Genomic DNA, 20,789 nt, shown 5'->3' with positions numbered 1-20,789 from the left:
GTACCCTCTAACACAAAAATATACACTGTATTTTGTTGTCATTTGTCGATTTTCTTATTTCTTTTCCCTTAATTATTCCTCATAATTTTCCAGAGATTAATGTAAATAAAATAAAATATTTTCCCTCCTTCTTTCTTAGATGAACTGGTTTTAGAGCCCTATTGTTTAATAACATTGGATCCATCGTTATTAAAAGAGTCAAGCCCCACTTATAATCCTTTGGCTAATTTTCCAATCCCTACTGGCACGGGTTGTTCTTTTACTTCTGCCGCATATATTATCCCCTGAACTTTTCCTAAGATAAACTCTATCTTTAGAGCCTCCTCCATATTTACTGACGTCGAGACCAGCCTGTTGGAAGGACTCAACCTCTTTTTGTAATGGAGCCAGACCTCAGCCTCTACTACTCTCACCACAGGACGATACAAGTGCAAAAATAAAAGCAGTGGAAGGAAGTCTAGATTATAGTTCCACAAAAATGACACATCCGCTCCTTTGGGGTATATCGACTTTTGTATTGCAAAAAAACATTATTTTACTTACGTGGTTAGCCAACTGGTAAAATAGAAAGTCTGTAATTAAAACAAATTTAATTACATAATAAACAGTTTTACATTTATGACAATTAGCCATTAAAATTTTGTTTAATTATTTCTGATAATTTTCTATACATTTTATAAACGTAAATATAAATTAGAAAGCTAAAAATACTTGTAGTAATATATGACAATGAGATAAAATATGTCAATATTTTCAAATAATCTTTATAAAAAGAGTTTAGAATTTTACCAACAAATAATTTTTTCACCATACAGTGTAAAATTTAATTCTGTGCTATATGTAAGATTATTTCTTTTAAATACTTATTAGTTTGGGCAAAGTTTTTGGAATCAAAACATTACTCATCATTTCTTTATGAAGTTGTGTGTATTATATAACATAATAGCTACAATATTGGTTTATCTTTTCAAATCGAAAATAAAAAGGATATCAAAAAGGAAAAACAGTTATTTAAATTTACAAAACCTTTTTAAAAATTGATAAATAAATCGAAATAATCAATGAGAAATTACCTAAAATCTGATTTAATTATTCAATAGCATAATTGTCAATAATTTTTTTAGCAATCACGGAATCTATAATACCCAAGCTCAATAACGCAGTTTTAAGATTACTTATATTATTTAAAGTTTAATGTATTTAAAAAACAATCTATTATTTTGTGTAATCTTCTCTTCTCGTTAAATTAATTCAAGTTTCTATTTGTGTTCTAATATAAACACGTCAGCAAATGCTTATAAATTTAGAATTTTAGTATTTTTTTTTTTTAAATAAGGGCTACCACCTCTGAATGTCGTTCAAATGTTACTATTTTTGGTACAGGAATATGTTTTAACTATTTGTACCAACTGAGAAAGTGACATAATCAAACACCATTCAATATATTAAGTACAGAACAAATATTACTCTATAGTATTTTATATAAGTTTTACGAAAGTAAGACAAAATTGTGCAAATACTATAAATACAGATAACTATATAAATAAATGACGTGTATAAATATACAATTTTAGATAGGAAACACCCTATAATAATTGTCAAAATTTCTTTTAAAGACTCAATAGTGAAAATTACGGCTTTATATTCACCAAGTATATTTAAGGACTCTTTTTACAACTTTTTTCTTTAATGTATCTGAATAATTGCTTATTTACATAGAAAATTAAGTTAGTTCACACATGGAACTCTATCCATGTCGTTCTCCTTCCCCCATCCCCTCTTCAGACATAGATCCTTCTTCTTTTTTAAACTTTACAAACATACAGTACTTAATTTGTACTAGAATATACTTAACACAGATAATTCTGTTGGAAATAAACATACTCAGAGATGGCCGTGGTAAGTAGGGTGCCAATAAAATATTCTTCTTTTTTTCAAAAAATGAATGGCTTAGGTTAAAAAATGGTTCCTCATTGTACAAAAAAACATTTAAGAACAGTTTTGGAAAATATGTATATGTAGAAATATGTATATTTTGAAATATATATATGTTTTGAAAATTTACTTTTTTTAAGAAACCCCCCGATTATTTACTCAATACTATTTTTTACCTCAAATTAGAAATAATTTGTGAAAACAATCCATTGAGTTTACTAAATTTACAATAAAATATATTTTATAATCATTTCTGAAGAAAAAGCAAAGTATATACCTTCAAAATAACATCAATTGAAATTGATTGAAATTTAGCTTATGATCTTTTATTGACTTATTTAGAATATTACGACCCTACTATTAAACTGATACCTATGAAAATTTGTACAGAGGTTTAATTCACATTAAATCCAATGAAAAAAAATTAAACGTTTAATTACCAAGACAGTATTAACTTTTGATGACCTTTTCACGGAAAATGATCTTTTCAATTCAATTTTAACATATAAAACCAGCAAAAAAAAATTAAATCATTCTATTCGAAGATGATAACTACAAAAAACATATACTATTTACATAGTTTTTTGTTCTTTTTCTTCATTATGTATCAAATAAATTATGTTGTCTTCTACCTCCGTATTGTAAGATAAAGACTTCCTCTTAGCCCAGCAAGAAAAAAGTAGAAAAGGGTAGATGGTTGGGGTTGATACAACCTACCATGGAAAAGAACAGCAGTTTAAAAAAAGGCAAGAGAGGAACACAGACAGAACTTAATAAAGCAATCTATTTCATTAACATCTGAAGCTTATACTTTTGATGAGCAAACTAATGAAGTTATAGATGACAAAGATGAAGATGAAGTATCAATGTATACTCCAGAAGATAGCTGGAAAAAAAACTGAAAGAACTTTTGATCTTTTAACTACTCTTGATCGAAAGAAAGTTTTCCACTGAAAATCATTTTTTATATTATCAGAAGCACCTATAAGTCTGGACCAAAATGTGGAAGATCACATTCACTTTAACGAGTAACGATTTGTCAAAACAGGGCAAAGAATAGGGTAAAAAAAATATATGATATCAAAGCAAATTTTAGTCTTACAGTTTTTCTTGTCATACATAGGGACGGAAAAATGATTCCAAATTTGAATAGGACGGGAAAATAGATCGATTGCCTGTGTTTGTTTCAGGAAAATAAATTTCTAAATTATTACCGATGGGCGAATCTTCATCTGGGACAGGAGAAGAACAAACGAATGCTGTATTAAAAACAATTAAAGAATATTAAAATAAGTTTAAATACCAGCTAGAATAATGGAAATTGTGTTCTACTTGAAAAAATTGTAGGCAAAAAACTTTTACTTTTTGCTTGTATACACCACATAATGGAATTAGTTATTGAAACTGTTTTCCATGAGTATATGGATGCCACATCGTCAGCAGATGTTCCTTTGTTAAAAAAATTCAAAGAAAATTTGTTATCAATCCACAAAACTAACTATAAATATGGAACTGCAGATAAGAAAGTGACCAGTATTTTGGAAGGCATACGAGATAGTACAATTAAATTTGGAAAAGATTATCAAAAAAAAAAAATTTCAATAGACGAAATAAAGAATTTTATAACTATTAATATATTTCTCGGCGATACCCCTGAGTATTGCGTTAAGTTCATCTCACCTGGTGGAATGCACCATGCCCATTGGATATCAAAAGTGATGTATGGTTTCAAGATTTGGATATTTAGATTAGAATTCAAATTGACTCAAACAAAAGAACGAGGATTACATGATGTTGGTGTTTTCATTTTAAGAATATAAATCAAAACTTGGGGCAATGCATCTCAGGTCTCCAATGCTCCATTGAACAACCTCAGTCTAATGAAGTTTTTAATTGAATATTATTCAATAATTACACTTATTTCCAATCTGTTTCATGAAAACTTTTCAAACATTTATGGTATTTATCGGAAAGACTCGTTGGAATCGATTTATTTAATGATAGAGTAAGTTTAACTACAAAAAGAAAAATTCTTAGCTCTTTCAAAGATAAGCAAAAGAGGCCAAAAAACTTAATTAATTATTTTATACATAAAAATATTGAAGACATGGTGACAAAAGAGTCAAAAAAAATCTCGAAATTTTGGAGCTGCCTGATAGATTTTAAAAAGTTGATCCAGCCATTTAGAATGGTAAGTAAAATTACATGGAGGCATAAGAAAAAGTTGCTTTGCTCCACGTATGTAATGATCTTGCTAAATTTACTAAAAAATGAAATAATTTGAACTGACTCAATCTTTTGTCTAAATATGTAAATATATAAAATGATTACTTGTTCATTTATTTGATATATCATCAAGAAAATAGAACAAGAATGTATCAAAATGATAAATATTTTTGTAAGTATTGTATAAACAAGGTTTACGTAGATTTTTATTTGTAGCTTTATGTGTTAAAATCCGTGAATAGGTCGCTAAGGTATGATAATTAAAAGTAAATCATATTTTTTGCTGAATTTAATCTGAATTAAACGTCAATGCATATTTTCATATTTGTCAGTCTAATAGTTGGGTTGCAATATGTTAAAGAAGTAAAGAAATTGGCATAAGCTAAATTTCAATAAACTTCAATTAACGTTATTTTGAATATATATTTCTTAATTTTCATATTGTTGAAATATCCGGGTTGCCGGCTACAAAATCCGTTCCTATTAATAAAAAAAAAACAATTGGCAAAGTTTTGGTGAAATTGAAAAATATTTAGTTTCAACGGCCTCAAAGTTTTTGAAAACTGCCCATTTTTTCAAAAAAAGTGATTTCTTCTTTAATTATCATGAAATCAGTTTAAGATACAGTTTTTTATATACTATATTTTTTTAATGATTACTAAATTTAATATAGCAGACAATACTGTTTTATATGGTTGAAAATATTTTTGATTTGAATAATAATGAAAAATAGTTGAAGAGAAAAATAATGCATATAGATCATACTGCGCGCCATGTTTTTATATATTTTCTTTTTTCCTACAAAACATGCAAATTTCAGACATATTGTCATTTGGTTGAATTGTTAGAGATTTAGAATAATAATTTGTGATATATATATTTTATAAATTAATAACTTTAATAATATAAAAAAATAGTTTTTACTCAATCAAGGATAATTATACAATTTGCTAAATGGTTATCCTTTTTTCTGAGTAATATGTCTAATATAAGTACTAAGGTATCCAAGATACAGATTTTTTTAAGAGTCAGAATACATCCTTTGATGTTTTTCAACAACTTCGAATAAGAATTGAAGCTGCAATTCGTCAGATGTTAATGATGCACAGTATTCTTTAATAATTGCCACTTCTTGTTCTGTTGGTCATTGATAACTTAAAGAGCATTAATTATTTCAAGGATTTTTTTAAATTATCGTTGGCAAATTTGATTACTTTTTCTCGTGTATCTTCAGTGTGAAATGTTATTTCACTATTTACATTTCCAGGCTTGTAGTTAGTTGTGTCTATCATTTACCACAATTTTTGGAATCTTTTGTAGAGTAAACCCTCAGTAGAAGTGGTATCTACCATACATGCATTAAAAACGGAGCTAATTATTCATTCTATAATCTAATGTTTACATGCAAACGGTAATAACTTTTTACCAACCATTTTCTCTAATAAAACACAAGTTCCAGCTTTTTTACTTGTGTTTGAGCTGGTTATATCAAAACGCATAACTTTATTTTTGTGTGCTACTCCCCAATCTTAATATAAAAACAGCTTTTCAATTAGACACTTTTGTGCAATCAAGAACTGATGCAACTTCTGGAGAAAATAAAGTTTTTTTCCTCTTATAAAATTTGATGGAGTAGACCATAGTTCTTCTCCGTCCATAATATTTTCGTTGTATAAATATAATACGAGTAGCCAATACATGCCAAATGGATTTAAATTGTAAACAAAAGTGCTTCAGATGTGCATATCCGAAATTATTCTTCATAGAGGGCACTTTGATATTTTGAACACCTTTGCAGGATTGATAAATTGGACAAATGTAATATTTCAAATTAAGGATCAATACCATAAAAACAAAAATCTTGTTTTGCAGAAAGAAAATATTAAAAATGTAAAAACATTGCAAACAACAAGTTATATAAGTACTATTTATCTCTTCAACTATTTTTAATTGCAATTCATATTATGAATATTTTTTTCTTAGAAAAATATAAATATATCTGAGAGTAAATTATGTCATCTTTAAAAAGTTATATAATATGAAAAGCTGTATTTTGAAATATTTCGCAATTATCATAGCTATAAAGACGTTATCTACCACTAAACATTTCTAAATTTCGCCGAGACTTTACCGATTGTATTTTTTTCTCAATAAGAACGTATTTTGATCCGGCGAACTGGATATTTTAACAAAAAGAATAATAAAAAACACTCTAATATATACAAATTTTTCGGAAATAATTATAAAATATATTTTAATGCAAATTTAGAAACCTCAATTTATTATTTTTACAAAAAAAAGTTTGAATTTGAGGTATATGAATAGTATACCAGCCATAATCTGTTTTTTCTTTCAATTGTAAATTTTCAAAACTTTAGGGCCGTTTAACTAATTTTCATATATTTTTCAAAACTGTTCAAACTTTGGCAAAATAAGAACCATTTTTTATCCTAAGCCATTTTTTAAGTGTTTTTTTTTTTCACCTTACTGGTTAGTTATTATTTTTTTTTATATATTTAAAAAAATTAAATTTGTATATTGCATCTTTGTTAATGTGAAGCACAATTTATTCAGCCCTTATTTTTGTATTATTTATTAGTGTACAGTTAAAAAAATTGAATTACATGGGGATATAAAAAATGCTGTCCTTAATCCAGATGTCTAGAGTTCCATAACTCCCCTTACATTAATAAAAAATGTAGTTGAATTTTTTTTATGAAATGAGATGTAATGTGTTATTTATTCCTGTGTAATAAGCTGTAGAAAAAGAGGATTTATATATCAATATGAAATTTTAACAAGGCTGAATCATAGAGAAATAAATAAAATTACTATCCCTGATATTGGAGACATAATTTCAACCCATGGATAACTCAAACATTCAACACTACGTATCATCTGATAATATAAACATAATTTTTTTCTTTATGTTGACGGACTATATTTAGTTATTTTTGTTTTGTAATATCTATATTAAGTATTTCTGTGTGTGTGTTTGTTTGTGGGAGAGGGATAATTATAAATTGAAATGTATATTTATGCTATTTTTTTATCCTTCCTTCATTTAATTGTCATTTGTCATGTAAAAGGAGAAACTCAATAAAAAGAAAAGAAAAAAATCTTAATTCCTTAGTGGATATTAGGATTAATAATTGCAATGGAAAGAATAAGATATTTTTCTCATATTATTCTACTTTGCTCGTCCCTCATTTATCTACAAAAAGCTATGAATTTAGATACTTCATAAAGATTTTAAGTACATATGACTTTGGCTAAATCAAATAACAGTATTTATCATAAGTATCAAGCTGTATTTTTGGTAGTGTTTAAGACTTTATTTATTCTTATGTTCATTTGATGGAGTTTAATAAAGACTGATCAGAAATTTGCCCACTTTTCGCCGTAAAATACCAATTTTTATATTTCGGATAAAAAAAAATTCTATTATGATGCAATTTAAGACGTCAGTTAAACGCTTTAGAAATGAAGAAGCATGTAAAAATTGAAATAGAATAATGAAGATAAATCAGGTTTTTTTATTTAAGAAGGATCAATAAAGGATTTTGAATAAAAAAATATACACCTTAACATAACACTAAAACTGGGGTTCTAATCACTCTAAGAAAGTAACAGAGGTTTACAAATTTATTATGCATGACAGTATTGAAATACGCATCCAATGGAATAGTTTACAAAGTATATTTTGTATTAAAAGTCAACATAACTTGTAAAAAGTAGAGAAATGTCAAAAAAATTATTATATTTTCAACTTTATGAATTACAGAAATTTAAATAATTAATACCAAATAAACCCTACAAAAATAACAATCAAGTTTATCAAATCACAAAAGTTGAGTAATTACAAAGTATTTTCTTTTCTTTTCAGGTGATTTCCCAGCGGCAATGCAGACCAGTGAAGGATCAAAATCAGTAATTTTCTCACAGTGTCTACTCTTTATGAGTTCTACATATTTACATCTAATTATTTTCTTAACATAAATTAAATCATTGTATCTTTTAGGATTTTTTTGATATTTGGTTTGGTTTTAAAAGTATAAATTTCATTTTTTTAATTTTAGCACTGTTATTTCGATATTATAATAAAAAATTAGTGAAATAAACGTATTCGAATTAGAATAAACTTTTTTGTAGCAACCAAATAATAATATTATAACTATATTGATACTTTTTAGTTTGAAAATAATAGTTTTTATTTTAAGCTAGTAAAATCTAATTTTCTGACACAAAATTATATCACAATACTTCTTTGATAGAGTCGTACAATAATTATTCTAATTTTTTTAATTATAAATCCAATTATCTGATAATAAAAAGTATAAATAATCAGCAATCAACAGATGGAGGAAAACTTTGATCTTTTCAATAAGCCAATATATTTTTCTTTTCGATCGGTTTTCCCGAAATGGTTAAAAAATATTCGAAAGATGATTTCCAGGTAAAAATGTACTTAGACTCAAGATCAAAATATAAAAACAGACCGTTTACTATAATGAAATTCAAAAGTCAAATTTTAAGAGTCGGAGTTGTTTCTGAAATCACAATTATATGCAACTTAAGTACAAATCAAGTCTAGATCTGAAGTATAAGAATCTCCGGCTTTGGTGAAGTGGGCATGAATTTATAATTACAAACACATAATGAAAGCTTTCCGTGATTAGACTTAATTCTCGCCAGCTTATGGTTGTAAATATATATTAAAGAGTTTGGCTCATTTCCAGTTTTGGTTTCCTTGTATTTTATCAATATCTAGAAATCTTCTCAAATCTAACATAACTAATTGACTAGTACAATGCAAATTGCAAAAATAACTAACTATTTTGGTTAACCCTTTTAGACCCACAAGGAATTGAAAGGAAAATCAAAGAATAGTATAGTCAATTCTTGATCTGTTTGATCATATTAGAGCTAATGAGAGTTATTTTTTATAACTTCAACAGGTTCACCAGCATTCGATGTGACACTGGTGTCCCTCTGGTTGGGATCTGTATTTTTCATTATGTATGTATAAACAAAATACTAAAGATACGCATTGGAGTTGAATTCTTAATATTTATTAATTATTTGATACAATTTTTATTTCTCATTCAAACAAGTTATAATTTTACAATGAAAAATTGATTAATATTAATAAAATAACTGATTTACATGTGAAACATAACGAAGCAGTTTATATCTCTTTACAAGATTACAAACCATACAAATGACCAAAATTCGATTTTCAATATTTTTGCTTACACAGTAAGAACATTCTTTTCTTTTCGTTCAAACTCTGTAAAATGTCCATTGTAACAGATACATTTTTGTTGTTGATCTAGACGATTAGGTTGCCCTCTTCTGCCCTTCATAATATTTAATCAGCCTCTTGTCGATAACAACTTTGAATTCAAGAAGTCACTATTTATTTGGATATTCAATGTTATAAGCGATATAGCTATTTACACATACTATATCAAGAAGATCGAAGAAGATTTTTAGATAAAATCGTGTTGATAACTGAATCTTAGTGGTATGAAACAGTTCTTTAATCCATGAGTTCAACTTTCCCATGCCTCTGTTCTAGAACTTTACAATTAAACACAAAAAATTTGAGAAACTTTTGTTCAAATATACTTTCAGTGGTTTTACTTTATGTTTTATCACTGATATAATCTTTCAGATTATCATCCAAGTGAAATTTTCGAAGTGTTGTAATAACAACATGAATGTTGGCTTCAGGAGTCAATTTGTTTCTGTAGTAACCTCTTCATAAGCTATAATTTATGTAACAGAATCATATAATAAATTGTAAATATTCTCTTCATGGGCACTGTCTGTTTTGTCTAAATTGCTGTAAATTTGGTAACTAATAGTGCTGCTAAAATGGTTAAAATATCTTATTCTTTGTATACTTTCCATTTACGAACTACTCTACATTTTAATGATATATTATTCAAAAAAAATATTTGTATGTACAATTTACATTTATTACTTGCCCATCAGCTGTGGTCATCTTGCAGTTCTTGGTCATGTTAGCCTATAGGGAGCTAACACTGATCTAGGAGCGTTTGTTTACTTGTTTTTGAAGGATGTACTAAAGATAGTAATCGAGACTGTTCAAATGAGTATTATTCCTAAGCCAGATTTCAGTCTTCAAGAAACGTGAGACCCTCACAGATAGTGATGACTGAGCTACCTAGGAGGCATGGTATGGAGAAGAATTCTTCACAAGGACTACATGATGTGAAGGCCAAACTTTTCCTCCATCTAATGTAGCAAGACAACCTTTGGGATCTTCTGGCACGCAGTTGCGTTAATCTTAATTATAGCCTCTGTGAAATGTAGTTGCATGATGCCCACAGCTCCAAAAACCATGACTTCTGTCTTATTTTTGGACTTCAAAACTGGTGAGGCTTCAGTCAGATCACAGATGATGACTCTTGCATTTGCCGATCAATTTCTGCGTCCAATATAAACTTTTTCTAATCGACGTGTAAAATTACTTTTGAGGCCACTTGGGTATCAAGTAGTTCAAAATCGATGAACATTAATAATCCTATTGCCTTGGCCTTATCTGTAAACAAAGTCTTATATCAAACAGAGAATCAAACAAAGTATAAAAGCAATTGTTAGCGAAAGGTTCAATTTGGGAGCCGATATATTGCAATAAGTAAATTTTCGAATTGATATACAAAGCCCTCTTTATTCCTCTACTTTTTATTTGATTCTTCTATAGGTATTTCCTAATTTTTTTTCATAATAACATCATCTCTAAGATATTTCATTTTCCAACTCTTTAACAAATTAAACGATTGAGAATAATTTGATATTAGATTTCAAAACAGCTTCACAATATCATATTTTGTATAATTTTGTGTTTACTTAATGAAATTTTGTATAATGTTATAAAGATAGAATCAACATTATTCAAAATTTGTTTTTATACTCTATAAATAACAGTTATGTGAAATACAATCAATGCTTTGTTTCTTTATATGCATGATTGAATTAGTCTCCAAGAATAACTACAAGTCTTGAAGAAAAAGAGAAAAAAACAGAGAAGTATAAGGGAAAAAATAAAGATGTTTTCCTTTAGGCAACTTAATAATGTATTAATATGTAAAGACACTTTTATGTATTGACACAAAGTTTTTTTTTATTCTAAGCTCTTATTTGTTTTAAATTATTGTACTTATTTCTAAAACGTTTCTATATTTTATTTTTTATTTTTTTGGGAGGAGTTTATCATCATAACCTCATTTTTTTACTCACCTTAAAAAGACAAGTTTTTAGAATTACATACATGTTTCAAACTATGTAGTACATATGTATACGGTATATATGATAGATATTTCTATATATTGAGAGCTGGAATAGAGAATCATATCACTAATCAATCATGTTTATTTATTTATTTTTTCATCCATCCATCTTTACAAATTTATTTAAAGTCCAGAGAGAATTTGTTTAAATTGAAACAACCCGTGTATTGGAAGCTTTATCTTTCAACTGTAGGTATACTGTACAGTGTGGGGAGCCAAATTGGAAACTTTCATCACTATCAACTTCATCACGCTGATTTTGAGGTGTGTTATATTAGCCTTCCTCTTAATTTCGCTTACACAGCATAGTCGAGATGTGAAAGGTTAGGAGATTAAGAAGGACTACCAGTTTTTCTTGCATGTTGGACCCATAAGCTTCTGTGTTACATGGATTACCCTTCCGAGATCCTTTATAGCTGATATGATTGTCTTAACATCAATTTGGAGCTCTTTATTAAGGCTAACATGTTTATTGTTAACTTGACCTCCATTTTTTCTAACAAAACTGGCTTATTTTTGTATATAATCATAATTAAAACTTACTGCAAGTTTGAGTCCCCAATCTGTACTTAAAATACCTTTTTATCAACTTTTAAAATTTAGAATTTAAAGATTTCACTAAATAGAGTAATAAGCAATATGGCTTTTATTTCATCTCAAATTTTTGGTATTTGGCAATCTAAAGAGTGTTTTTATATTCCAAGGCTGTAATCTTTATTAGTAATAGAGGAATTGTTCAAATATAGTTAAATAATAAAAAAATAGTTGGCACGATTACTTAATCAGTATTGTTTACTATTTATTGTTAATGTATAATCGTTAGGAGTCGAAGTAGAATTCAGGATTGTCCATGTTCTTGCTAAATACAGGGTGAGATTTTCATTTGTTTTCTTCCTTGCTCTTTCATAGATACTGAAATTGAATCTAACTAAACAACGTGACAACTAAGCTCCTGTCCTCACAAACATTCTTTAAATTGACAGGTTGAGTACCTCATTTTTTAGTGTTTTTTTTTTGTTTTCAACATACCAATAGGTCATGTCGTTTGCAACTGTATAAATAACCTTCCTTTCATTAGCTGGATGTACTTTACCCAGCTTCAAGAAATTTCTAAAGTTGAGCATTGACATTTCTGAGAGAAAAAGTAAAGAAAAACACTGATACTTAAACAAGAATGAAATGTTATTTTTAATTAAATGCTAAATTTGGAAAAATAAGTTGCTTTTTTTAAACTCCCCAAAATATTTTTTCCTATAGTAAAGAATTGCGTCATATACCAAATGATGTCTAACCTTTTTATTACTTTAAAACAAACAAACAATGCAAATGTTGTGAATATTTTTCTCATTAATATAAAAGAATATAATTGAGATTCATACCAGAATTTAATTAGGGATAACAAAATTACAGTTTCTTTATTATTAACCCTTGTATATGTACATATTTGATTCCATCACTTGAACGCAGGGCAAACATACTCATATTAAAGTCGATTCATGGCTTCAATATCTACATTAAAGGCCTAAAATGGTCATACAAATAAGTTTGCTCAACCAAAAAGCAAAATCAATAAATATGTCCTAACTTTATATTTCTTTTCCAGTTTCATTAAATAGGTATATCTGCACAACCAATAAAAAAACACTTAACTGTTTATAAATGATCATTGACTATGTAAGGAAAATAAAAAAATTATATATGTATGTAAATATTAAAAATATATTATTTCTAGTATTTACTCAAGAGCTTTATTTAATGGCTATTATTTAGTTAATGAATAGTAGAAAATCCTTTGCAGTTTTTTTAATGGAAATATGACAAGGTTACTCAAGTATTAGTAATACTATACATAAATATTTATGTTTGTTAAAATTACCAAACTATATGAACTTAATATATTTTTGAAAGAAAATTAAAAGTAAAAAAAAAAGTAACATGGTTATAGGTTCACATTGGTCAATTTGATTGATGTATTTTTTAGTATGATGATACTCAAATTCAGTAATTCAATGTTGTATAAAATGGAGGAAAAGAAGAAAAATCTGGAAGCAAAACTTGTATAGAAAGTAGTTTATCATAATTATTAACAAACAAAATGAAACAAATGAAAAATTGACTTTTTTAAGTACTAAATGGAACAAAAATACAATTTTTTTTACAAATTGGGATAACATTTACAAATAGCACAATTGCAATTTCGAAAAACGTATCAAGCAAAAAAAAACTCTTCGTTATTATAAAAACATGTTTAAAATAAAATATTTCTATGATCAAAAACAAGGTCATAATGTTTTTACAATTCTTTTTGTGACTCTAATTTCCTTGATTGTACAGAACCATAAGTTAATTAAATATGATCAGTCATTATTAAACATCAGTACAGAGAATACAAAATGGAAATTTTTTCATCCTTTTTTATTCTTTATTTATCATTTTAGTATAGTAAAAATATAAATTTAGAATGTAAATGAGTCAAATTTTACTTCAAAGTGGGTAAGTATTTATTTTTTTGTTACAAGTTTGTTGATGTTATTTTGAAGCATTATGAATATTGTTTTATTATATTCTCAACTTAGTTAGCTCAATTTATTATTTTTATAAAAAAGCTTTCATTTCAGGTATATCTACAGTATAAAAGCAATTATTATTCGGCTTTTTTTTTTGAAAATGTAAATTCCCAAAACTTTAGAGCCGTTAATTTAGCTCTAAATATTTTTTTAAACTGTTGAAACTTTTTCAAATGTTTTTTGAACTATTAGGAACCATTTTTTTATCAAATCTATTTATTTTTCCAAAAAAAAATATTGTCATCCTACTGGAAAACAACAGAAGCTAAATCGCTTTGTTTGCTTTTTTATTTTTGGTTACCTGTCTTGGTAGTTTACAGCTCCAATTCCTTCAGCAGCACCTTTGAATGATCTCATAACCTTCTATAACTTGATTATATGAAAATCTATAAAACTTGTGCAGATGCAGTAATCAAGGTATTCCCAGCACATTTGTGGTACTTAACTGAAGAACCCGTACGATCAGCGTTATTTTTGACCAAGTTAGAAAGGACATCAAAATATACATGGTTTCAAAATTACTAACTTTAAAACAAAAACTCTCCAGCAAAAGGTATGGCTCAAGATATTCCATTTCAAATCAAAGAAACAGAAAAAAAGTAGTTTATATTTAAAAATTGAGGAATGTATATGTGTGAAGTAGTTAGTAATTCAATTATTATTATAAAATTACATTATTATGTTAAAATGATATTTAGTAAAAAAATAAAATTACTCAAAAAGAAAGTGTTATTATTTTTATTTTCTGAACTGAAGTTAATAATGTATTCTTTATTTAATATGCGGTCTAGGCGCAATCACTTACTGCTTAATAAAATCAAGGAAATTGAAGTGAAAAAATATAACACAAGATAATCCTTATTTGATTAAAAAATATTTTACTTTTCCTTATATTTCTTTGAATAACCAAATTACAAGAGTTTTTCTTGCTACACGTTTAGAAGTTGCCATTGTGCTAGGGGTAAACTTTAACCAAATTTGCTAAAATTTTATGTTTGTGTTCTACTTACCTATTTGCAGAATAAAAAATTAGCACATTGAATATTTTATTTAATGGTAAATTATGTTTAATTGTATTTTTCTTGATTAATTTTATTTTTGATAAAAACAGTACAGTCAATTTTACTACGAACATACCATTGATAGATTCAAAATATACTACAATACAATCACGTAATCCAAAAAATACATTGAAATAAAGTTATGCTATAATTATGTATGTTTACCATATTGCCAATCTAACTACGTGACATGATCAAAAGAATTTTAGTTTGTGGTCATAGTAACTACAGTTTATAAGTAAAACATAGGTACATAATAATTAGTTTCAATTGAACATAAAAGTTGTGAGGCCCACAAATAAAAAAGAAAAGCAATGTTATGTACTTAATTGTTTGTTTGGTAACAGGACAACTTATGTTAAGACTTTAGTAATAGAAAATGGGGGAAGAAAACCTTAAGTAGTGAGCAGTTAGTATGCAAATATTAATGGTTTTCTTAAAGAACTAAAATACAAAAAAAAAAAAAACATCTAAAAATGTATATATTTATATGTACACGAAATGTCTGTTTTATAAGCCATAGTAAACTAATTTTATATGAAGTAGTGTACATAAAGCAATTCTCTTTACTTATTTGTACACTTGCATTGATTTGTAAGGAATGAAAAACAAAGTGGCATTAAAGTGTTTGTAACACATTGTACGGCATTCATACATGTAATTAATAAAATAACAATGAGAAACGCGGCGTGCACTAAAATAAAAATAATGGGAAATGTCTGTATTATGCATTGTAATTAAAATAGATTTTTTTGTAGGAAAATGTTTTAAATTATGAGGAAATACCTCAAGATATAATCATTGATTAGCAATGGCCTGTTTGTGAGTTTAAAAAAAAATAATATTCCTGATATGGCTATAAAAAACATTAATGATTTGTTTAACAAATTTCTACATTATTTATGGGAAATCAGTGACATAATTTAAAAAGGTTTCCTTCAAGGAGAAAACTATATATAATGGCGAAGATCATTCTTTGATAATTTTGTAAGTTTGCCCACTGACAAAGAAAAAAACAGTCTATAATTTTAATGGTAGGTTTATATTAAGAGTGAGAAACATTATAGGAATAAAACAAAACTTTTTGGAGGAAGGAAAATACAGAGTAATATTGGCCCAATAATATTATCCCAACTGTCAAGTATGGGGGTGTAAACACTATTTTTTGCTGATATTTTTCTGCGAAGGAGTAATACAGCTTCATTATATAGAATGAAGCATAGATATTATCATAAACCCTGTAAATCATGGGTAACATCTCTTTCCCTCATTGAAAGCCACTGAAAAAGGAACGTGGATTGGTTTTGTAGTACAACAATGGCTTAAAACATTCAGCTATGATAACAAAGGAGTGGCTACAGATAAACACATTAAGCTTATTGAGTAGCCTAGCTAGTCTCCGGACCTCAATCGCAATAAATACATTCAAACAATATTATGTGTAAAGTTTTTAAGCCAAGTCAGAGCTCTTAATAATTGAACTAGAAGCAAAATCCTCGGATCCGAATATTTTCTACTACAATTTATCTGGTATTAAAAAATTGCATAACTTATCAAATAAATTAGCAAAGATAATAAAAAAAGAATAAAAAACAACTGCATTTGTGCAATGCAAAGTTTAATTGTACTATTAACATTTTTGCATATGTTTTAGAGTTATGAGTATTCATGTGTTTAGATTCCTTACTGATTAATATTACATATCAAGGGATATAAAATGAACTATAAAAGTAATTAATAATACTTGATTTTAATAATGGAAAATAGAATATTTCATGTTAAACATATTTGTATATACTAATTGGCATGAAAACAGACTGTGAATAAATTTATGGTCATGAAATATGGTACTAATAGGAATGAAGTATCTATAAATTTGTATGCAATAAATTTATTTTGTACTTTTACTTAATATCAACATAAATATACCCAACCTAAAGTTTTGCCACGCTGTGTTGGTGTTGATTTGGTCAACAAAGCAATATTATAACTAACTTTCCAATGTTACATTCTAAAAATTATATAAATTGTCTCGTTCAATAAGGTAGTGCATGGCCTTCTCATTGACACTCATACTACAAATGATACTGAGCTAAAGAAATGGATCTGATTGAACTCAAGAGCGATGACATCTTGAGTAATATTTTGACAACCATTCAAAAATTTGCTATCCTAAAATATATTAAGACAAAATCTCAGTGTGGACAATAAATCAACTGAGATAAAAAACTTAAGTCAATACAACTTACAACTTGGGATTCACTTTTTTAATTTAATCAGGATAATTATATACACAGTAGTAATAAATAAGATCCTGCCTGAATGAAAAAACAAAACAAAAAAACAGTCAAAATGATAATATTGATAATTTGAAACTGTCATTACGTTTCATTATATGACTAACGCACAGCCAGAAGATTAAGGAAATAAAAACAAATTATACTCCGTCCGTGTCTTACAAGGACATAAGCAGGAATCACCCCAATATCAATTTTTAATCCCATTTTAAGTCCAACAAGGATTTAGATAAGGGGGTTCTCCACAATCTTTAATTTGTACAGGAAAGGATAATAAAAACATTACAAATGTAATTGAAATTTGAATATTTTTATTTTTACATATTACAAGCCTGTACGACTGTAATTTGCAGTTGAATTCTGAAATATCCTTTTAAAGTTGTCAAATAGACTGGCTGTGGCAATCCTCATTATTTGATGTAAGTATTCATGAGTAAGTTGTGTGCGGTATTTATTTCTCACCAAAAACATCTCAGAAAAACAGAATCGTATCTTAAATAAATATAAATACAGGATCAAACCAGGGATTTGGAAATCAATCGTTGAATTAATTTTACAAGTGATAATTTAGTTTGGAGGTACTGTTGGTAGATCTAAAGGCGTGTGATGTAAAAAGAAGCATATTACCTAGGTCCGGTTGAAACAATTGGTGGCAATTGATTGACCTCCTCACGAGATTTTTGTGCAGTGCATATCATTATTCATATAAAAAACACAATTTAAGCTTATTATATCAACATCAAATGGACTTATTTTCATTTTACTATTGTTATTCAAATAAATTTTTGCAGGCCAGAATTAGATCGTGGGCCGTCTGTCTTTGTCCTTCACATGCTAGTGAGTACTTTATACTTTGATGTTCTCTCTTCCAGAACAGCTTGGAAAATAAAAACACTATTCAGGTTGCAACAACAAAATTTGCACTCGTCCAATGTCATATATTATGCAACTATCATTGTATATAAATTTTCATAAATTGTATATTTGAACACACAAATAAAATAATGTTAAATGGTATATTCCTTCCCCTTGCTCTCCTTAAAATTGCAAGAGTGTAGACAATTGCTTGGTTATTGCCTCAAATTGAGGTTTTTTCCATTTGCATGGATGTAAAAAATATGACCTTAGACAAGCACAAAGCTTTGTGTATTTTCAAAATAAGTATGATTTGTTTCCTTCTTTGAAAGCGCTTTAAAAAAGGCTTTGTCACAAAAATGTAGGTCCCGATGTTCAAATGAAATGAGTTTGCATTAGGATAAAAGACATTGCAAACTCTGAATTTGAGTCAAACGAGGCGTTGCATTTCCTGTGCTTATAAAGAAGAAAAATATTCTTAAGATGGACAGGCGTGTACTACCTGTGCGTTTAGCAGGCGCGAATAAAAATAAACGAAGTACTTTTACTTACATTTTATGTTTAGATAATAAGATTATTTCAATAGTTTCATTTGTTCATATGTGAAATTATTTAATAACATAAAATGTATATATGCGGATCTTAGTAAAAAAAAAAAAAACACATCTAACAATGAAGATTTAAAAAGCTTCAATTACTAATACCCTTTTTTCCATCGATCTATTTATCTAAAACTCGGTGGTATAAATATATGATATTATTTAAATAACAATTTGTGATATTACATTTACTATATTAAATATTAATGAGTTGGATTTATAATTTGTTCAATAAATATTGGTATTAGTTTACTTGAAATAGATACATATAAAAAAATGTTTATGGTCTGCCAGAAGTGTCAAAAATACTTCTATTTTGGCCATTCCAGGATTAACTACGATGGCAAAGGGGTTCCAATTTTTTAATATAGATTTGTTTTCATTTAAAATTCTACTCTTCTTCGAGAAGGATAGTTGTCGGGAGCTATACTCGAGAAAAATGAATCAATTGCCAATAAGAATATCTCAACAACGACAAATAAAAATGCTAATAATCTTAAGGAAAGTGTTCCTATATCTTCAGAAACACTGAAGGAGGTTGACAACAACTATGTTAGTGCTATTTATGAAGAATCTGAGGCTCAGGTATCCTACATTTAAGATGTTTTCACTGACTCACCTGATATAGCAGTTCGGATTAATTATGACGAAAATTTGATTCAAGATGAGCATAAAGGGAATTATTATTTCAAGGTAGGATGAAGGAGAAGGAACAACTTATTCCCATTAATACAGAAACTAAGTCCCTAAGTAAGAATTTGGTTTCTACACGCGTAGATAAATTCAGTACGAGTTTACCCGTGGAATTAGAAATGAATAAAGAAATGGAAGCTGCATTATTGAAAGACCAACCAAAAGGAAAAATCAAAAGTGATATTTTATCAAGAAAATCTACTGGTGATATTTATAAAGCAAATATTATTCTGAATAAGTTAAGATCTGCATCGAATACAAAGAGACTTACTTCAAAACCTCAAATGGTGACAAAGGTAATGAGCAACTTCAAAAGTTATCTAAAAATATTTTAACTCGGGGGACCTGGGTGTAATAAATTTCGTTTTTGTTTGGAAATCTCCTGAATTTTTATTGGATTAAAAATTTATGGGAATATGAAAACTATAGAAAAAACCATGGAAATGCATTTTTAAAGCTAAGCCACGTGGAATTTCAGCTAAGCCCAGTTTTAGGACTTTAGGATGTATTATCATTATACTCAAAGCGTTTAAAAAAATTTTGTGATGCTGCTACTGAAATAGTGAAAAAGTTTGAGCTATTTTTAGAATGGGAGATACCAGCTAGACCTTGTAGTAGCAAAAATGTTGTTAGTACTATAAACTCCTATATTGTTGCAAATGTTAACTTGACAGATTGTATAATGAATAAAATGGTTTTTGTGTTTTATTCATTTATTTTTCGAACAAAAAACTCAGTTAAACGTCATCTCGTCCCTTTTAGACTGAAACCATACTACATAATTATTTTCTAGTTGAGAAAAATCATGTACACACCTACCTTCCACCATTCAACGTGAATGTTGAACGACTCAGCATTACAAAACCTAGCCAAGAAAGCAAAGGCAATTACCGACAGATTTTTTTACGTCGAGTGAAAGATGGATTAAATACTATCTAGGAATCTCAGGTTGCTGCCAAGTATTTTAATAACGAACGGGGAATTTATTTCTCCTGTCAAAGTTCAAAAGAAACAACTGATCATATTTTGTGAGGATATTCTTTTGTATCTAAAATTTATGGGGACGTTATTAAAATGGTTATTACATTATTCAATAAACAACTGGGTAAAAAAGATTTATTTTCTTCTTAGAATAATGAGAGATTTGATGCAATTATTATTAACACGCAATATATAGTTTATACTTTACGGACAGTAAAAGAAAACACCCTCGATGGAATTTTATATATTGCTTATC

At 27.7% G+C, this 20,789-nt stretch overlaps 1 protein-coding gene across 2 annotated transcripts in view; it reads left to right on the top strand.

Annotated features, from left to right (window-relative positions):
• LOC121129792 (limbic system-associated membrane protein) overlaps positions 1-9,338 on the top strand; it is a 262,656-nt gene extending 253,318 nt beyond the window's left edge. For both annotated transcript variants that reach the window (XM_040725515.2, XM_071893418.1), the window contains exon 8: positions 8,048-9,338. In XM_040725515.2, the coding sequence (XP_040581449.1) occupies positions 8,048-8,160 (113 nt within the window). In that variant the 3' untranslated portion in view covers positions 8,161-9,338. The remainder of the gene's footprint in view (positions 1-8,047) is intronic.
• The last annotated feature ends 11,451 nt before the right edge of the window (positions 9,339-20,789 follow it).

This window comes from Lepeophtheirus salmonis, chromosome 14 (assembly GCF_016086655.4).
Source record: "Lepeophtheirus salmonis chromosome 14, UVic_Lsal_1.4, whole genome shotgun sequence".
Taxonomy (NCBI): domain Eukaryota; kingdom Metazoa; phylum Arthropoda; class Copepoda; order Siphonostomatoida; family Caligidae; genus Lepeophtheirus; species Lepeophtheirus salmonis.
Note: the sequence above shows the minus strand (reverse complement) of the source record. Positions and strands in the feature narration are given on the sequence as shown.